General features: G+C 42.6%; 1 protein-coding gene across 2 annotated transcripts in view; it reads right to left on the minus strand.

Annotated features, from left to right (window-relative positions):
* The window catches only part of med13a (mediator complex subunit 13a), a 211346-nt gene that overhangs the window by 66826 nt on the left and 127791 nt on the right, over positions 1-16729 (minus strand). For both annotated transcript variants that reach the window (XR_014619986.1, XM_084319688.1), the window contains exons 5-8: positions 9340-9543; positions 7772-7966; positions 5989-6151; positions 3876-3986 (exon numbers count right to left, since the gene is read on the minus strand). Coding sequence is in view for 1 of the 2 variants with exons in the window: in XM_084319688.1 (XP_084175814.1) it covers positions 3876-3986; positions 5989-6151; positions 7772-7966; positions 9340-9543 (673 nt within the window). In the remaining variant the exon portion in view is untranslated. The remainder of the gene's footprint in view (positions 1-3875; positions 3987-5988; positions 6152-7771; positions 7967-9339; positions 9544-16729) is intronic.

Here is a 16729-nt window from a genome sequence, read left to right on the forward strand (position 1 = left end):
ATATATATATATACATATATATATATATGTAATCTCATTTCTAAATTATGATGATTATTTTTTATAAAAAAAATATTTACATTTACATTTTTACTTTTTACTTACCCTTTTTAAATTATGACGATTCTGACTTGAGTTATTTTGTATGTTACAAGAGACTTTTAAGTTTAAGTCAAGCACTTTCATATATGTTATGTTTAAGTTTAAGTCTAGCACTTTCATATATGTTATGTTGTCTGTTTAAGAAAGAGTGCAATAAATTTTTTATTTGTTTTTTATGATCTTTTCCCCCCTTCTTTTTCCGTTTTTCTCCCCTCCCAATGTTAGTCGTTATGCCAATTCCCAATCCCCTTCCTGGTCGTTGCGCACTCTACCCCCTACCGTCGGTCTGGGAGGGCGGAGACTATCACATGCTTCCTCCGACACATGTGTACCCAGCCCACCACTTATTTTCACCTGGCAGCGCGGACTCTCACTGAGAGTGTAACGTGTGGAAGGTCACACTACCTCTCTTAGATCCTTCCCTCGCTGTGCAGGCGCCCCAACCGAACTATAGGAGTCGCTGTCCACAACGACCCAGACCCACCCACCGGCTTCCCTCCGGCTGACTCTGCCAATCGAGCCAGTATGACGGCCGGCCAAGCCGGAAGCAACGCTGACAGCTGGATTCGATACCAGTGTCTCTTGCGTTGGTGACGAGCGCCGTGTCCGCTGCGCCACCCAGCCGCCCGCAATAAATGATTTTATTGAAAAAATAAGAATCGTGTGAGAGAATCGTGATCTCAATTCTTAGAGAGAAAAATCGTGATTCACATTTTTTGCAATAATCGTGCAGCCCTACTCTCTAGTCTAGGCCATCTTTCAGCGTGTGTAGCAGAGTAGCCCTGCCTGACACCTAGTGGGGATTCCTCCTTGGCTAAGCGGTTAGATTCAAATCTAGGTGTGTTACACATCCATTATATACAGATAGGTTAGGTTAGGGCTGGGAGCTATACTGAATATTAACACATTGTGCGCCATAAACGGCGTAAGTCGTTATTGCCCGCCATGGGTTGAACGCCAACAACGGCGTAAATCGTTTTTGGGATCAATATTAAATTTTTTCGCCATGGAATTCATAATTCATCCAGCCTCCCTCCGGACTGCAGCGGCACCCTGTCTGAGATTGCAACGCCTCAATACCGCCGCCTGGTGGATGGTCGGGCGAGTTACACTCACGCTAAACCGGAAGTGGCGATCGGTGCATCGAGGAAATTCCTCCGCCAGTAATATCTTGTTACGTGGGTCCAGACAAACACTTGAGTGCATTTGGATCGCTTTCTAAACACAATAATCGATATGATTTCAGTGTTTATTGCGCCATACCGGAAATGGATCTAGGAGATCGACGTCAAATAAGGGGGGGGTGGGTGGGCGGGTGGGTGGGTGTGCCAGACAGTGTGAGAGAGTGAGCAAGGAAGAAGAAATTTAAAATAAAATTACAAATAATCAATCAATCAATCCGCGATTTTTCTTTTGTTCCACAATGACTCATGACCCATAGATTACACAATCCAACATTGTGTAAGAGACTAAGACATTCGCTGTGACAGAATCTGTTTATATTTAGTCGTTATGACGCTATCAACATATCCATTTGTAAAGATTATTGTCCCCTCTCCTCTCCTCCCCTCTCCGCTCCCTCTACAAAGTCGAACAGCGGAGTGATAGTGATTCGGTTGTGGGCGGGTCCTGGGACCAAGAGCATGGAATTGTGACAGATACATACGTGTAAATTGACTGTTTCAGCCAATCAGAATCGAGAAATTTGCATGCCGTTGTATAATGAAGCATAATGTATACCGATCATATACATTTGAATTTTTTAATATAGTGTGTATAGGAAAGAAACACCAATCGATAATCTATCATATGCGTCAGGGCCTATAACTAGCGTTTTTTGAATTACAGCAGAAAAGCTTAAAACATACTTATATTCTAGACCAGTGGTTCTCAAACTTTTTACACCAAGTACCACCTGAGAATGTAGCTGGCTCTCCATGTACCACCATATGACCGGCGTTAAAATACAGTCTATTAGCTATGCACAGTTCACGCAGGAGGCAAATGTATTCCTAATACCATTATTTATTGTTAACTTTTGTCAGACACAGCCACAATGTACAAAGGGATAGCACTAGAACTAGCAAACGCTTCCACACAACTCATACAACGCAAGGGGCATTGAGAACATAATAACTAACATTCTCACATAGCAAGTGAGAAAATTAAGAACAACTGTATATCATCAAATGTACTTAATTATCTCTCTATCTTTCTCTCTCTCTCTCTCACTCTCTCTTTCTCTCACACAGCAAGCAATTGTCCGTCATTCTCACTCACACACACACACACACACACACACACACACACACACACACACACACACACACACACACACACACACACACACACACACAATTATTTTGTTACAAAAACTTAATTTCCTGCATTCTGGTGCAGGCATTTTTGAGTTTTTACCCTTTAAATGCCAGTGTTTGTGATGGGCATCACAAATTATTGTAAAAAAGAAAAGAAAACACATATTCAATACATTTTTGAATGTTTACCCTTTAAATGCCAGTTTGTGTGATGGTATCACAAATTATTGTTAAAAAAAACACACAAAAAGTAAAATATTTACAATATATCAAATGCAAAGTACATTTTTCTGGGGGGGATTATTACAGGCTAGGCATGTGTCAATGATTAGCAGCAACACATATTTTGATGGATTTTTTGTAATGTCAGATTTAACACCAACTCTTTTCAGAAAAGTGGGAGTATTTCATTTTTTATCTGACATTACAAGAAATCTAAAAATAAATGGTTATGATCAGGGCTGAAGTTGAATTAAAGATTTATGACTGTTTAGACTGCATTACTCTCTGTCACAGTGATCTCCTGGTTGTTCCCCACTTAGATTATCTAACTATCGCGCTGCCGCAACCAGAAACACTGGCCTGGCCTGCTTCTAAGTTCAGTGGCCTGACTGATTTTATTTTTATTTTTTTTTAGCATTTTTGGAAATGTTTTCAAGTACCACCAGCAGTACCACCAACCACTGTTCTAGACGGTATTAACACAACAATGTATGAATGAAAAAATATAACGTTCCCACATCCGGAACGATAGATAATCAATGTTGAATGGGCCATAGTAATGCAGATATAGCTATACTATTTAAAAAGATATAGCCCTGCAAAGAAGGTAAACATCTCCATAGGCTTACAGCGCTGGCAGACTGGGTATAATGATGGGCACAATGGGTTAACATATACCGTCAATTATACATAGATACTTTTTTTTAGGTAAACATTGTTAGGCATCATTTTGGCATAAAAGTCTGATTAATATACCTTTCTGAATGAAAAAGCAATGGTATATAAATGGTAAAAGATGCAAAACCACAATATACTTTGCATTGGAAAAAAACTTATATTGTCAAATCTCCTTTTTTTCTTGTACTGTTGTTTGAAATGTTCTGTTTATACTATGTTTTTAACTATGTTTTATTTGTATTTCATATTGTGGTTTTGCATCTATTATCTGAAAAAAATATATATAATTTTTTTTTTAAATGATCTAACCCTAACTAACTGTTAACTATGTTTGAACCCTCTAGCACTTTGGGATCCTAGTGGACGAAAAGTGCACTACAAATCCAATTTATTATTAGTAGTATTATTATTCATGTTGCACGGCATGTTGTACGGCATGTTGCACCACATGTTGCACCGCATGTTGCACCACATGTTGCACCGCATGTTGCACCACATGTTGTACGGCATGTTGCACCACATGTTGCACCGCATGTTGCACGGGACACTCTTTACCTTGAGCAGCTGCAGCTGGACCTCTGTGACGGCTCCACAAAATCCCAGGCTCCCATCTTTTCAGTCAGCTCGTCCTCACAGGTGCCATTAGTGGTGGCTAGGAACTTTCTCCTGAAAGGAAAAACAACATTGATACACAACATTTTGACTTTTAACTCTACACATAGCACTGATGACTCTTAACTCTACACTTAGCACTGATGACTCTTAATCTCAAATTGAGTCAATTTTGATTGACAGTCGATAATTCTGCCAATTACGCCACACCGCTTGCACCCACCTCTGCTGTTCTTACCACCAATCGGAAGCGCTTATTTGCATTTTCACTTCCTGAAAGTCCACCATTACTCTACTCGAGACTCAAAACAACTGACAAGGAGCTTCTATCCCCAGGCCATCAGGATTCTCAACGACTATAACACTATGTAACAAACCATCAAATACACTCACAGCACACACATCCTCACTTTAAATAAAAAACTCACTGTAGCACCCACTTTACCCACTTTAGACACTTTAACACACTTTATATTTATTGGATGAATGAATGAATGAATGAATGAATGAAGGTAAATAGATTTGCACTACTCATACCTCATTGCACCTTACCCTAAGTTGTACCTCATCCCATTTCTGCATTGTACTGTATATTGTATTGTAACTCAGTAACTTTTTTTCCTACTCTGCCTTGTATATTGTATATATATGTATATTGAACACTTTTGTTTACACTTGTTTACGTACTTTTGACTTTCTATTTTATACTTATCTATTTTTATCTAGCACACTCTCAGGAGCAAAACAGAAAAAAGCATTTCATATAAAAGTATTCTGTATTTTTGTATGACAACTAATAAAGAAACTTGAACTTGAAACTTGACTTTTCCGAGACAGTAAGTTAATTTGACTTATTCTATCTAGTCTAATGACACCTAGATTTATCAATAGTAATATATATGTAACGTTAAAGCTACAAAACGAATGCCTTTGTTAATCATAACGTTGATGCAGTAGCGCATACAGTATAGTGTCCCCTAGCATGTGCACACCCTTGTATGTTTGTGTATATATAACTTGTAAGTCGCTTTGGATAAAAGCGTCAGCTAAATGACTAAATGTAAATGTAAATGTATGTATGTCCGTGCACACCCCTGTGTGTGTGTGTTTATGTGTATGTATGTGCAGTTGTGCACACCCCTGCATGTGTGTTTATGTGTATGTATGTGCACATGCACACCCCTTTGTGTTTATGTGTATATGTGCACACCCCTGTGTCTATGTGTATATACTGTATGTGCACACCCTTGTATGTTTATGTGTATGTATGTGCACACCCTTGTATGTTTATGTATATGTATGTGCACACCCTTGTATGTTTATGTATATGTATGTGCGCACCCCTGTGTGTTTATGTGTATATACTGTGTGCACACCCCTGTGTGTTTATGTGTATGTATGTGCACACCCCTGTGTGTTTATGTGTTTGTATGTGCGCACCCCTGTGTGTTTATGTGTTACTGTATGTGCACACCCCTGTGTGTTTATGTGTATATACTGTATGTGCACACCCTTGTATGTTTATGTGTATGTATGTGCACACCCTTGTATGTTTATGTATATGTATGTGCGCACCCCTGTGTGTTTATGTGTATATACTGTGTGCACACCCCTGTGTGTTTATGTGTATGTATGTGCACACCCCTGTGTGTTTATGTGTTTGTATGTGCGCACCCCTGTGTGTTTATGTGTTTGTATGTGCACACCCCTGTGTGTTTATGTGTATGTATGTGCATACCCCTGTGTGTTTATGTGTTTGTATGTGCGCACCCCTGTGTGTTTATGTGTTACTGTATGTGCACACCCCTGTGTGTTTATGTGTATGTATGTGCACACCCCTGTGTGTTTATGTGTATATACTGTATGTGCACACCCCTGTGTGTTTATGTGTATATACTGTATGTGCACATCCCTGTGTGTTTATGTGTATATACTGTATGTGCACACCCCTGGGGGTTATGTGTGTTTATGTGTATGTATGTGCACACCCCTGTGTGTTTATGTGTATATGTGCACACCCTTGCGTGCGTCTCAGGAAAGCGCCCCCACGACATACTTGTTCTGGGCTGGGTTGATGTTACACTCCTGCCAGACGCGCTCCACCGCCTGGCTGGCGAGGCGGCGCGGGACCCTGCCGCCATGGTGACTGGTGCTGTCCACACTGAAGACGTCCGAGGAGGAAGACAGTCTCACCCACTTCTGGGCTGAAAGGGACTCCACTGGGGGGGGGGGGAGAGAGAGAGAGAGAGAGAGAGAGAGAGAGAGAGAGAGAGAGAGAGAGAAAGAGAGAGAGAGAGAGAGAGAGAGAGAGAGAGAGAGAGAGAGAGAGAGAGAGAGAGAAAATGTTTGCATTATAGCCCTGTTTGCTGTTTACAAACAAGATTCAACATTTCAAGATTCAAGAGATGTATTTGTCACGTACATACATACACAGGACATGTAGTGAAATGAAGGTGGCCATGCCCGCGTCGATTGTGCAAAAATACAAATAATAAAATAGAATAATAAAATAAAATAAAATAGATAATAAAATAGACATACTAAAGAGTAATACGAATAAAATACAATACAATGATAATAAGCTTAAGAATTAAGGTAAAGTACTATATATACAATAATTATACTAATGTACAGTTATGAGCCACTTTGTTCGAGCTGGTCGCTGTGTCTCTTCATCTCTCCAGGCGCGTGTGTGTTTTCTAGTTTTTTGTTTGTGTGTGTGTGTGTGTGTGTGTGTGAGAGGGAGATACAGAGAGAAAGAAAGACGGTGACTCGCTTGGTGAACACGATCTGTGCAATCTGTTGTTGTGAATGTATAATGAAAAGTATAGAACCCGAAAATAAGACAACGCCAAATTTTCTGATTTCTTTCTATATTCGGCACAACATGGTAATTCAACATTCATTGATCAAATAATGGGGGGGGGGATAAATAAAGAATATATGTTTATATCATCAACTACTTTAACTACTTTAAATCATTGAACGTAGAGAGAGAGGGAGAGAGACTCAGCCCCCCCCCCCCCTCTTGGTTGCCGTAGTTGAGTGATGTCACACTAGGAAGTCAACACACAGTTTTGGAGTACCTGGAGCCTGATGCATGAGGCGATATAAAAACGAACAGCCAATAAATGTGAAGTTATCTTTGAACCTCGGTTGTCAAGCCTCATCAATATAACACCTCCCCCATTTAATCACTAATGGAACTGGTGTCGTGGAGTCACTCCGCTGTGAGCGTTTCCAGGGTTAGCGGCTAACGTTAGTTAGCTTAGCTAGTGGCTAAAGTTAGCTTAGCTTAGCGGCTAGAGTTTTACCGCGATGTGGACACAGGAATAGCGAGGATGCCAAGCATGTTAGACACATTGGACCTGTTGCTCATGCTGGTCTGTGTCTATTATGAAATGACAATTGCATGATTGAAGGTCCACACTGGTCTGTGTCTATTATGAAATGACAATTGAGCGACATTGAAGGTCCACACTGGTCTGTGTCTATTATGAAATGACAATTGAGCGACATTGAAGGTCCACACTGGTCTGTGTCTATTATGAAATGACAATTGAGCGACATTGAAGGTCTGTGCTGTCTGTGTCTATAATGACATTGGAACGTGTCATTGGAATTTTTCTAACTTAGGTCTAAGGTATCGAAATATGGCACAGATTGATCTAACGTGAATCGGTACCCTTTAAAAGTACCAAGTTCAGTACCAATCCCTACTTCCAGCACATCTCTAGTGCACCACTACCAAACCATTAAACATAATGGAAAAAAATACTGTCCAGTGAAGTTACAGCATGGTTTATAATATAATAATAAAGAATAAAATAAAAACATACCAGTCTGTGCCTCTTCAGGTGAGGTGGGAGGGGTGAGGGTGACGGAGGAGTGGGCGGGGTCTCGCTGGGAAGCAGGCACATGGTGGCCACCCGAGTAGACGCTGGTACAGTGGGAGGACCCCACAGGGGCCACGATGGGGATATCCGACTGGGGCACCAACACCAAGCAGGCAGGGTACACCATCCGCACCCCACCTGGGAGGGAGGGAGGGAGGGAGGGGGAGGGGGGAGAGAGAGAAGAGGACAAAAATATAGATTAGTCAGCCTTCAGACCAATGGAGACAATGTACACAAGTCTTCAGGTGTGTTTTTGAAGAAATACAGCTTCACACAAATAGGTAATTCGCATATCATCATGCATAATGTCATATTCACCTTGGCTTGTACGTGCACACAAAAACACACTGCAAATATAGATCAACACACCTCAAATGAACCATAATCCTGTTTGAGACAACAATCACACTGCAAATATAGATCAACACACCTCAAATTAACCATAATCCTGTTTGAGATAACAATGACATTGCAAATATAGATAAACACACCTCAAATTAACCACAATCCTGAGATAACAATCAAACTGCAAATATAGAATAACACACCTCAAATTAACCATAATCCTGTTTGAGATAACAATCACACTGCAAATATAGATCTCAACACACCTCAAATGAACCACAATCCTGTTTGAGATAACAATCACACTGCAAATATAGACCAACACACCTCAAATGAACCACAATCCTGTTTGAGATAACAATCACACTGCAAATATAGATCAACACACCTCAAATTAACCATAATCCTGTTTGAGATAACAATCACAGTGCAAATATAGATCAACACACCTCAAATGAACCATAATCCTGTTTGAGATAACAATCACACTGCAAATATAGATCAACACACCTCAAATTAACCATAATCCTGTTTGAGATAATAATCACACTGCAAATATAGATCTCAACACACCTCAAATTAACCACAATCCTGTTTGAGATAACAATCACACTGCAAATATAGATCAACACACCTCAAATTAACCATAATCCTGTTTGAGATAACAATCACACTGCAAATATAGATCAACACACCTAGAATGAATTAACTATAATCCTGAAATAACAATCACATAGAAGATTTCTTCAGTGTAAACATTTACAAAACTTGTGCTATGCGCCGAAAGGTCTGGATTATTACATATCTCGATGTGATCTATCAAGAAATATCTACAGCAAGAATTTTGGGTCTCAATGAATCCAAAATGACATTGTGGTTAGATGTGGTGGAGAAAATAAAAGCTAGCATATAATGGTAGTGTCTGGTTAGGAGCGAGGGAAAGTGGATGGATTATCCAATGGGGGGTCCGGGAGGGGGGGGTACGAGCTGGAGCATATGTGTGTAGGTTTTTAGATAACAGGTATTAAGGGTATATCCTATATATGACAATTAACTAAAATGTGATTTCATTGGATGTGCACTGTCAACTAATGCTTGTATATCTTATCGTGTGTAAAAAAATTAAATACAAAACTTGTGCTATGCAAGTGTGACTTGTTCCCTACCGACGAGGACCTCCACGGAGGCTAGCGAGTCGTCCTCCCAGTCCATGTCCTCCGTCTTGTCCTCCGACCTGGCGTCCCGCTTGGCCCTCGGGCTGATGGGATAGAACTGATTCCACTCCTCGATCAGCTTCTGGGTTGGCGGGTCAGACAGCTTGAACGACTGGCCCGTCAGGGTCCCGTTCAAACCGAAAGGACTCAGGATCACTGTTTGGAGGGGGAGAGAGAGGGGTTAGGAAGGGAGGGAGAGGGAGAGAGAGAAAATGAAAAAGACAAAGTCGGTCAGCATTAATGTGTCTTCAAATCTCAAAAGGTGGAGGCTCACAACACTAGGGCGTGTTTTGTTGCATGTTGCAGGGTTCCCACAGACATTGCAAAATAAAATTCAAGGGCTTTCAAGTTCTGTAATGGTGGCGTCATTCTGTTATGATTAGGGGGAGAAAATAACCCAATATGCGGACTGACAGATGAGAACCCAAACTGCGGAATGACAGGAGGAACGAAGATGGTGGTTGCTCTTCTCAAACGTAGTGTGTCTTTTAATAGAAGATCACAGGAGCAATGCAAGAGTATATTACAAGAACAAAACAAAAGCAAAAGGCACAGCCGAGCTGGCACTAGAGAAAAAACACGAACTGTTACACGAAAAACAAAGAAGCACAAAAACGGAATACTAATATCACTTACTAAGACTCAATACAAACAGCAGGGCAAGGAAGACGACAGCAGTGACACAAACAGGTACGGGAACATGGAGGTATGACGCCACAAAGGAAGTGAGGACAGAACACACTAATATACACAGACTAACGATGATGAGCCACACCTGGCACAGCCAGGCAAAAACAAAGAATACAAAATCAGACCACACAAAGAATAATCAACCCTGGACACAAAAGGCAATAACACACACAACAACCAGACAGGGGGACGGCATCAAACAAAGGCAGGGATGGCCCATGACAATATGAACGAGGACAAAATATGAATTATCCCTAACCACAGTTCTATGATGGCCTGTACCATCTGACGGTGACAACTAGAGGGAGGTAGGAGACCAGGTAGGAGACCACTGTTCACATTGTCCTGTCTGGGACCGTTACAGGGTTGGGGAAATTATGACGTTTTTGTTCCAGGCTCCAATTTGGGTCCCAAATCACAAATCAAGGAGAATGTGTCTCGGGTAGCGGACTCTACTTAATATTATGTTCTCTCCACAAATAGACTGGCCTATCTCTGAAAACAGCTACCTGTGGAGAAGTATTCCTATAACGCTATATAAACCATGTTGCATTCATTCGGAAAGACCTATTCCAAATGCTATTTATAGGGTTTGACAATAATTACACTAATGTCGCTATTTTACAATTAACTATAATTAATTACGGGTCATGCCGAAGACGTCGGTCGGTGTTGAAACTAATGCATGAAAGCTTATCCGTCTTGCAGTTTTCCTATTCTACCGCTTGGTGACAGGTATGCATGGTCTGATCTGTGTGTATATATACGCACAAACTCAAGCTCACGTTCATGTTGATAAATCCCACCACCCCCACCCTCATCCACCTAATTTCTCACTTTGTATGTTGTGTCTGTCCACTATGTTTGTTACTTTTGTTATTCCCCCCCCCCCCCCCCCTATGTAAAGCGACCTTGGGTCTTCTGAAAGGCGCTATATAAAACAAAGTTATTATTATTATTAGAAATTATAGTATGTGCGCAGCATCGATACATGAGGGCCCAGGCATTTACTTTTTTCTTTTTACAAAATCAAGCAAGAGAAGGCTAAGCTCTGCTGTGACTAATGAGAGGGTGGGGGGGATGTAACATTAGCTGGTCTCCAGCAAAGAGGGCTGAAGATTAGACATCACCTGAAATCATTCTTCCTCACATTAAATAGGCCTTGTTGACTACTAGGAGAGGGAGCACAATCTGAGCACAGGATGGAAGGAAAATGTTCCCCGCACACACTCTTTGTGTTTCTGCATTTCCCCGCCGGGCACATACAACCTGAGGCCGCGTGGAAGAGAGATCAAATTCAGTACAATTATGCTCTCTCTCTCCCTCTCCCTCTCTCTCTCTCTCTCCCCCTCTCCCTCAAGACATGTCAAACATGCTCATATCAGTGTAATGGGCTGAGAGTTCATTACACTCACTCTGCGCCCTTTTATGAGGTCATATCCTGGAAGGGGGCTCTACTGCACAGTGGACCAAGCCTGGCAAGAGGAGGAGAGGGGAGGAGGAGGGGAGGAGAGGATGGGAAGAGAAGAGAGGAGAAGAGAGGAAAGGAAGGGATGGGAGGAGAGGAAAGGAGAGGAGAGGAGGAGAAGAGGGTAGAGGAGAGGAAAGGAGGGGAGGAGAGGAGAGGAAAGGAGAGGATGGTATGGGAGGGGAGAAGAGGAGGAGGGGAAGAGAGGAGGCGGATGAGAGGAGAGGAGATGAAGAGAATAGAGGAGAGGAGGAGAGGAGATGAGAGGAGGCGGATGAGATGGATGGATTGATGGTGGAGGGAAGTCAGCCCACCGTTTGGCGCTACGCTTGGCCAAGCCAGGACAGTAATAAACTGCATGGTGAAAGAATAGCCCTGTTTTTCAATGTTGTGTACATAATGTAAATATCTTTTTTTTTTATCCACTTTTTCTCCTTATTTTCAATTTTTCTCCCATCCCAATTTCGTGTATCCAATTCTCCCCTCCCCTGTCTTGAACGTTGCTCGACTATGCCCCCCACTGGTCGGTTGTAGAGAGGATAGAAGCCTTGCATCACGTGTTCCCTCCGGCACACGAGGAGGCAGCCTGTCACATCTTTTTCCCTGCCAGCGCGGACTCTCATTGGCGAGGTGTAACGCATGGAAGGCTCACACTACCCTCGCCACTTCCTGTCTCTGCTGTGCAGGCGTCTCCCAACCGACCTGTAGGGGTCACTGTCCACAACGTCCAATCCCCACCCATCGACTTCCACCCACTGACTCTGCCAAATGAGCCAGTACGACAGCCGGCCCACGCCGAAGGCAATGCTGAGACTGGGATTCGATACCGGAGTCTCTTGCATTGGTGACGAGCGCAATCTCCGCTACGCCACCCAGCCGCCTACATAATGTAAATATCTGTAGATGACAGCATCTACTCAGACGGATCTATAGATCTTAAAAGTAGCCGGCAGCCAGTGTGTGTTTCCACGGTAGACGGTAGGAGAGCAGCAGGGTGTGTGGGTTCCAAGGTCGTCAGCCGCATACCCCGAGATAGCTGGTCGGCTAGAGAGGGGGAGTTAATATCAATGGGGAAGAGATAGAGAAAGGGCGTTAGAGTGTGTCAGAGGTGACCAGAGCGCCGTTGCCATGGCGTCATGTCACTTAGTAACGAGAGAAGGGGTGGGGCTACGGGGATTGCCACCGTTGCTAGGGGAAAGACGTTATAGCTGTGACAGCTCTTCCGGGTTTAGTCAGACTAGGACACGAGGCTGACACATAGGGAGGTGGACAGAGAGAATGCAATAGCTGGAGGGTGGGGGAGGGGCCTCCTCCACCCTCCTAGGCCATGAGGGCTAGCTTCGGCTAACAGGGAAGGCCTCAACTACCATCGGACTAATAGCAGAAGAGACGGTAGAGATAATGAATTCAATAGCAGTCAAAGACCTTTCAGAACTGTTTGTTTATGGAAATAAACATCACCATCAAGGAAAGGTATCATGTTTCCAGTGTGTCTTTAATTCTTTTGAGACGAATGTATCACCGGGGAAGGAGAGAGGGTATCAGTCAGTACGATGAGTAAGAGATAAACACAATGCAGAAACTTCACGGAACCACAGGTGAAGATGCACACCTGCACATATACACAGAATGCTGAAGAGATAGAACCTGCACATAGACACAGCATGCTGAAGAGATATAACATGCACATAAAGTGTGGTATAACCTTCTGTAGTGTGATAGTGAAAGGTTAACCTTCTGTAGTGTGGTAGTGAAAGGTTAACCTTCTGTAGTGGTAGTGAAAGGGTTAACAAGGCTTTAAGAAGTCTGCAACATCTTGTGTGTGGCTCCATTATGCATACAGAACTTTTATTTCAAAGATATATCTTGGTGCACAGACACTAGAAAGAAAAACATACACACACACACACACACACACACACACACACACACACACACACACACACACACACACACACACACACACACACACACACACACACAAACCTGTGACAAACTAAATGCATCTCCGCATGTGGGATGTGTCAATAAGAAAGTCATTTTTCACTTCATGGGGTATTTTCAATCAGGAGTGTCCGCATATCTTGATCCATGTTGACGAGCAGAAGGTTTAGGCTGGTGGGACATTTTCCAACAGACCAATAGGAACAAATTTGTGGCCTTAGCATGGAGGAAGGATTCCTCAGGGGAAACGGGAGATACCGTTATCAACCCATACTAGCCACAGCTCAAACACTAAAACTCATTCCGTTGACATCCACGTTCACGCTCACTTTTACTTCAAAAAGATGGTTGGATAGATAATGAATGAATGAATGAATGAGTCTTTATTTCGAACATGATTTAAAAAAAAATTATTTTAAGAATAAAAAAAGGCAAACAACGTGTGTTGGTCCTGGGGGGTCCGGGGGTCCTGGGGTGGGGGGGTGGGAGGAAATGTCTTTTGTGATGTCTTTTGTGGTGTCTTTTGTGATGTCTTTTGTGATGTCTTTTGTGGTGTCTGTAATAGTACAAGTTGGTTTTTATGTTCTGTATTTATTATTTTGTATTATTGCTAATGTCGTTATTGTTGCTATTATTATTGTTGTGATACTGTGTGGTCTTGTTATTATTATTATTACTGTATTGTGTTGCCTTGTTTTATGTTAAAAATAGATTTAAAAAAAAATATTTGATCAAATAAAAAAAATGTAAAAAGGCGAACAACGAAAAAATTTACATATATCACTGTTCGAAAAGGAGTAGGAAGAAGCCTAAGCTTATCATGCCCTACCCCTATCCGCCACTTCCAAGTGGGAACATTAAGGAGGATATCCACATTGCCAATAATTCTTCATTCTTAACATTGAAAACAACATAAGATAAATAAATAATATCAGTATCCATAATGTAGTACAAAAGAAAAATAAATGGGGAGGCTGGGTGGCGCAGCGGACTAAGCGCTCGTCACCAACGCGAGAGACACTGTTATCAAATCCGGCTATCAGCGTTGCCTCCGGCTTGGCCGGCCGTCATACTGGCTCAATTGGCAGAGTCAGCGGGAGGGAAGCCGGTGGGGTGGTATTCTGGTCGTTGTAAACAGCGACTCCTACAGGTCGGTCAGGGCGCCTGCACAGCGAGGGAGGGAGATGGTGAGGGTAGTGTAGTGTGACCTCCCACACGTTACACCTCACCAATGAGAGTCCGTGCTGGCAGGTGAAAAGATGCTGCTGGCTGTCTCCTATGTCTCGGAGGAAGCATCTGATAGACTTCAGGGCTCCCTAGACCGACCAGTGGGGGGCACATGCGAGCAACGACCAGGAAGGGGAGGGGGGAATTGGCATAACAACTAAATTGGGATGTGAGAAAAACACAGAAAAACAGGAGGAGAAAAAGTGGATAACATTTATTTTTTTAAAGAAATGGATTCATTTGTAGAAGGCAACCTTGGGCATCTTAGCCTTCACTCCGGCAGTCCTGATCTGGTGCAGACCTTCAAGGTCAAGCCGCAAAAAGTCTAAATCCATGGTATCGTGAAAAATCTATTCTTTCTTTAACTCATTGGACGCCAGAGGTCGCTGTGGGCGTATGGCCGTTTGTGCCAGCGCTGTAATGAAATGGGTTTTATACCGTGGTGAATATGAGTATAGTTTCAGAGTAATTCTGTGTAATCCCAGGAAACTCAGCCAAACAGCGTTTTACTGCATTTCACTATAAATCGTGCCATTCCTCGCCTGGATCAATAATCAATCTGAAATCAACGCTAGATTATCGGTATTATGTTTCATCATGGATGAAAGGGGGGGGGGGGGGGGGGGGAGAAGCCGCACCTCCGTACTTTGATCGCAACTAACGGGACACGGCACACACACACACCACAGACCTTCGATCGCGGGGAAAGAATTATCGGATCAATGCAAGATTGATAACATATAGCCCTTACCTTGTCTATGATGTACTGCAAAAAGAATAATCCGATTATCTCATCGCCATTCCAAGTACTGATCGCGATCGTGTGTCCAACGTAATCCAGCATTGAACATGAATGGAGGGGGGGGGTGACCCTCGTAGATGCATCTGTTTAACCGCTTGTCTTGCCTGAGTGTTTAGACCCCGCCCCCACGCCGCAGCTCGGCCCAGACAACAAGCTACATCGTTTCAAATGGAGTGCAAGCGGACTTTTGCGATCTCAGACCCATCCCCAGTGATAACACACAGCTGCCTGCATGTTTATGAATGGAAATAGCGAATGAAAGAAATAACGATCGAATAACGAGTATACTCGTTGGCAGTATTCGATTGGCGGGCTATAACGAGTCAACTCGTCTTTGGCGAGGAATGAGTTAATTTCTTCATTTCTATTTACGTTTTGTTGCAAGGTCCCCGCTAAGGTTATGGTGAAGTGAGGGGTTGAGTTTGAGTTCTTGCTTTGGCCTGCTTGGCCAACGGATGAACCCTCAAGACAAAACAACTGCATATTATGTTTAAGTTAAAGTTTTCAGATGAATAGTGTTTTCAAATGTTAAGTATCTCACGATGGGCTGCTGTTTCCATGCATAGCTTGAAGACAGCAGAGGTTGCATATTATCTGGTGATGTATATATCACGTTCACACTCCCAAGGGATTTGGATCGACTACAAGATATATGGGGCTGTCCACAGAAGCATACAAAAAAATACTTACTTATTCATTGTGCTTTCTGTCTGAACCGACCCTGAGCTGTTAGGCATGACATGCTAGAGGACTGACCTGTATACATAATGTATACATCCCACCGTACTTATTCTCACATTCATCCGCTTCTCAATGTCACACCGATGTGTGATTTGTAGCATTGTGATATTTTTCACAGTACTTTTTCCAGGCCTTTAACAGAAAGACCACTGCATATTATAATCATAATACAATGTCAACCTTGAAGCAGATGAAGATGCATTTACTTACCGTCAGTTTGCTTTGTTTATTTTCTACATTTGTTTACTTAACACTATCCCGCCCAAGCACGGATATCTCCGTGTTTCGATTCCACCCGTTGTGGACAGAAGCACGGATATATCCGTGGCAAGTTGTTATTGCTTTTATTCCATATTAATAACCTATTCAAGGTCGCCGAGCTGCACTGCAGATTTACCCTACTCTTTGAATTCGACAAAGTGCAATACCGGCCCGATCCTCTTAGGGGCGCTATCGCGATAATGCAGTGT

Source organism: Notolepis coatsorum (genome assembly GCF_963971535.1).
Source record: "Notolepis coatsorum genome assembly, chromosome: 8".
Taxonomy (NCBI): domain Eukaryota; kingdom Metazoa; phylum Chordata; class Actinopteri; order Aulopiformes; family Paralepididae; genus Notolepis; species Notolepis coatsorum.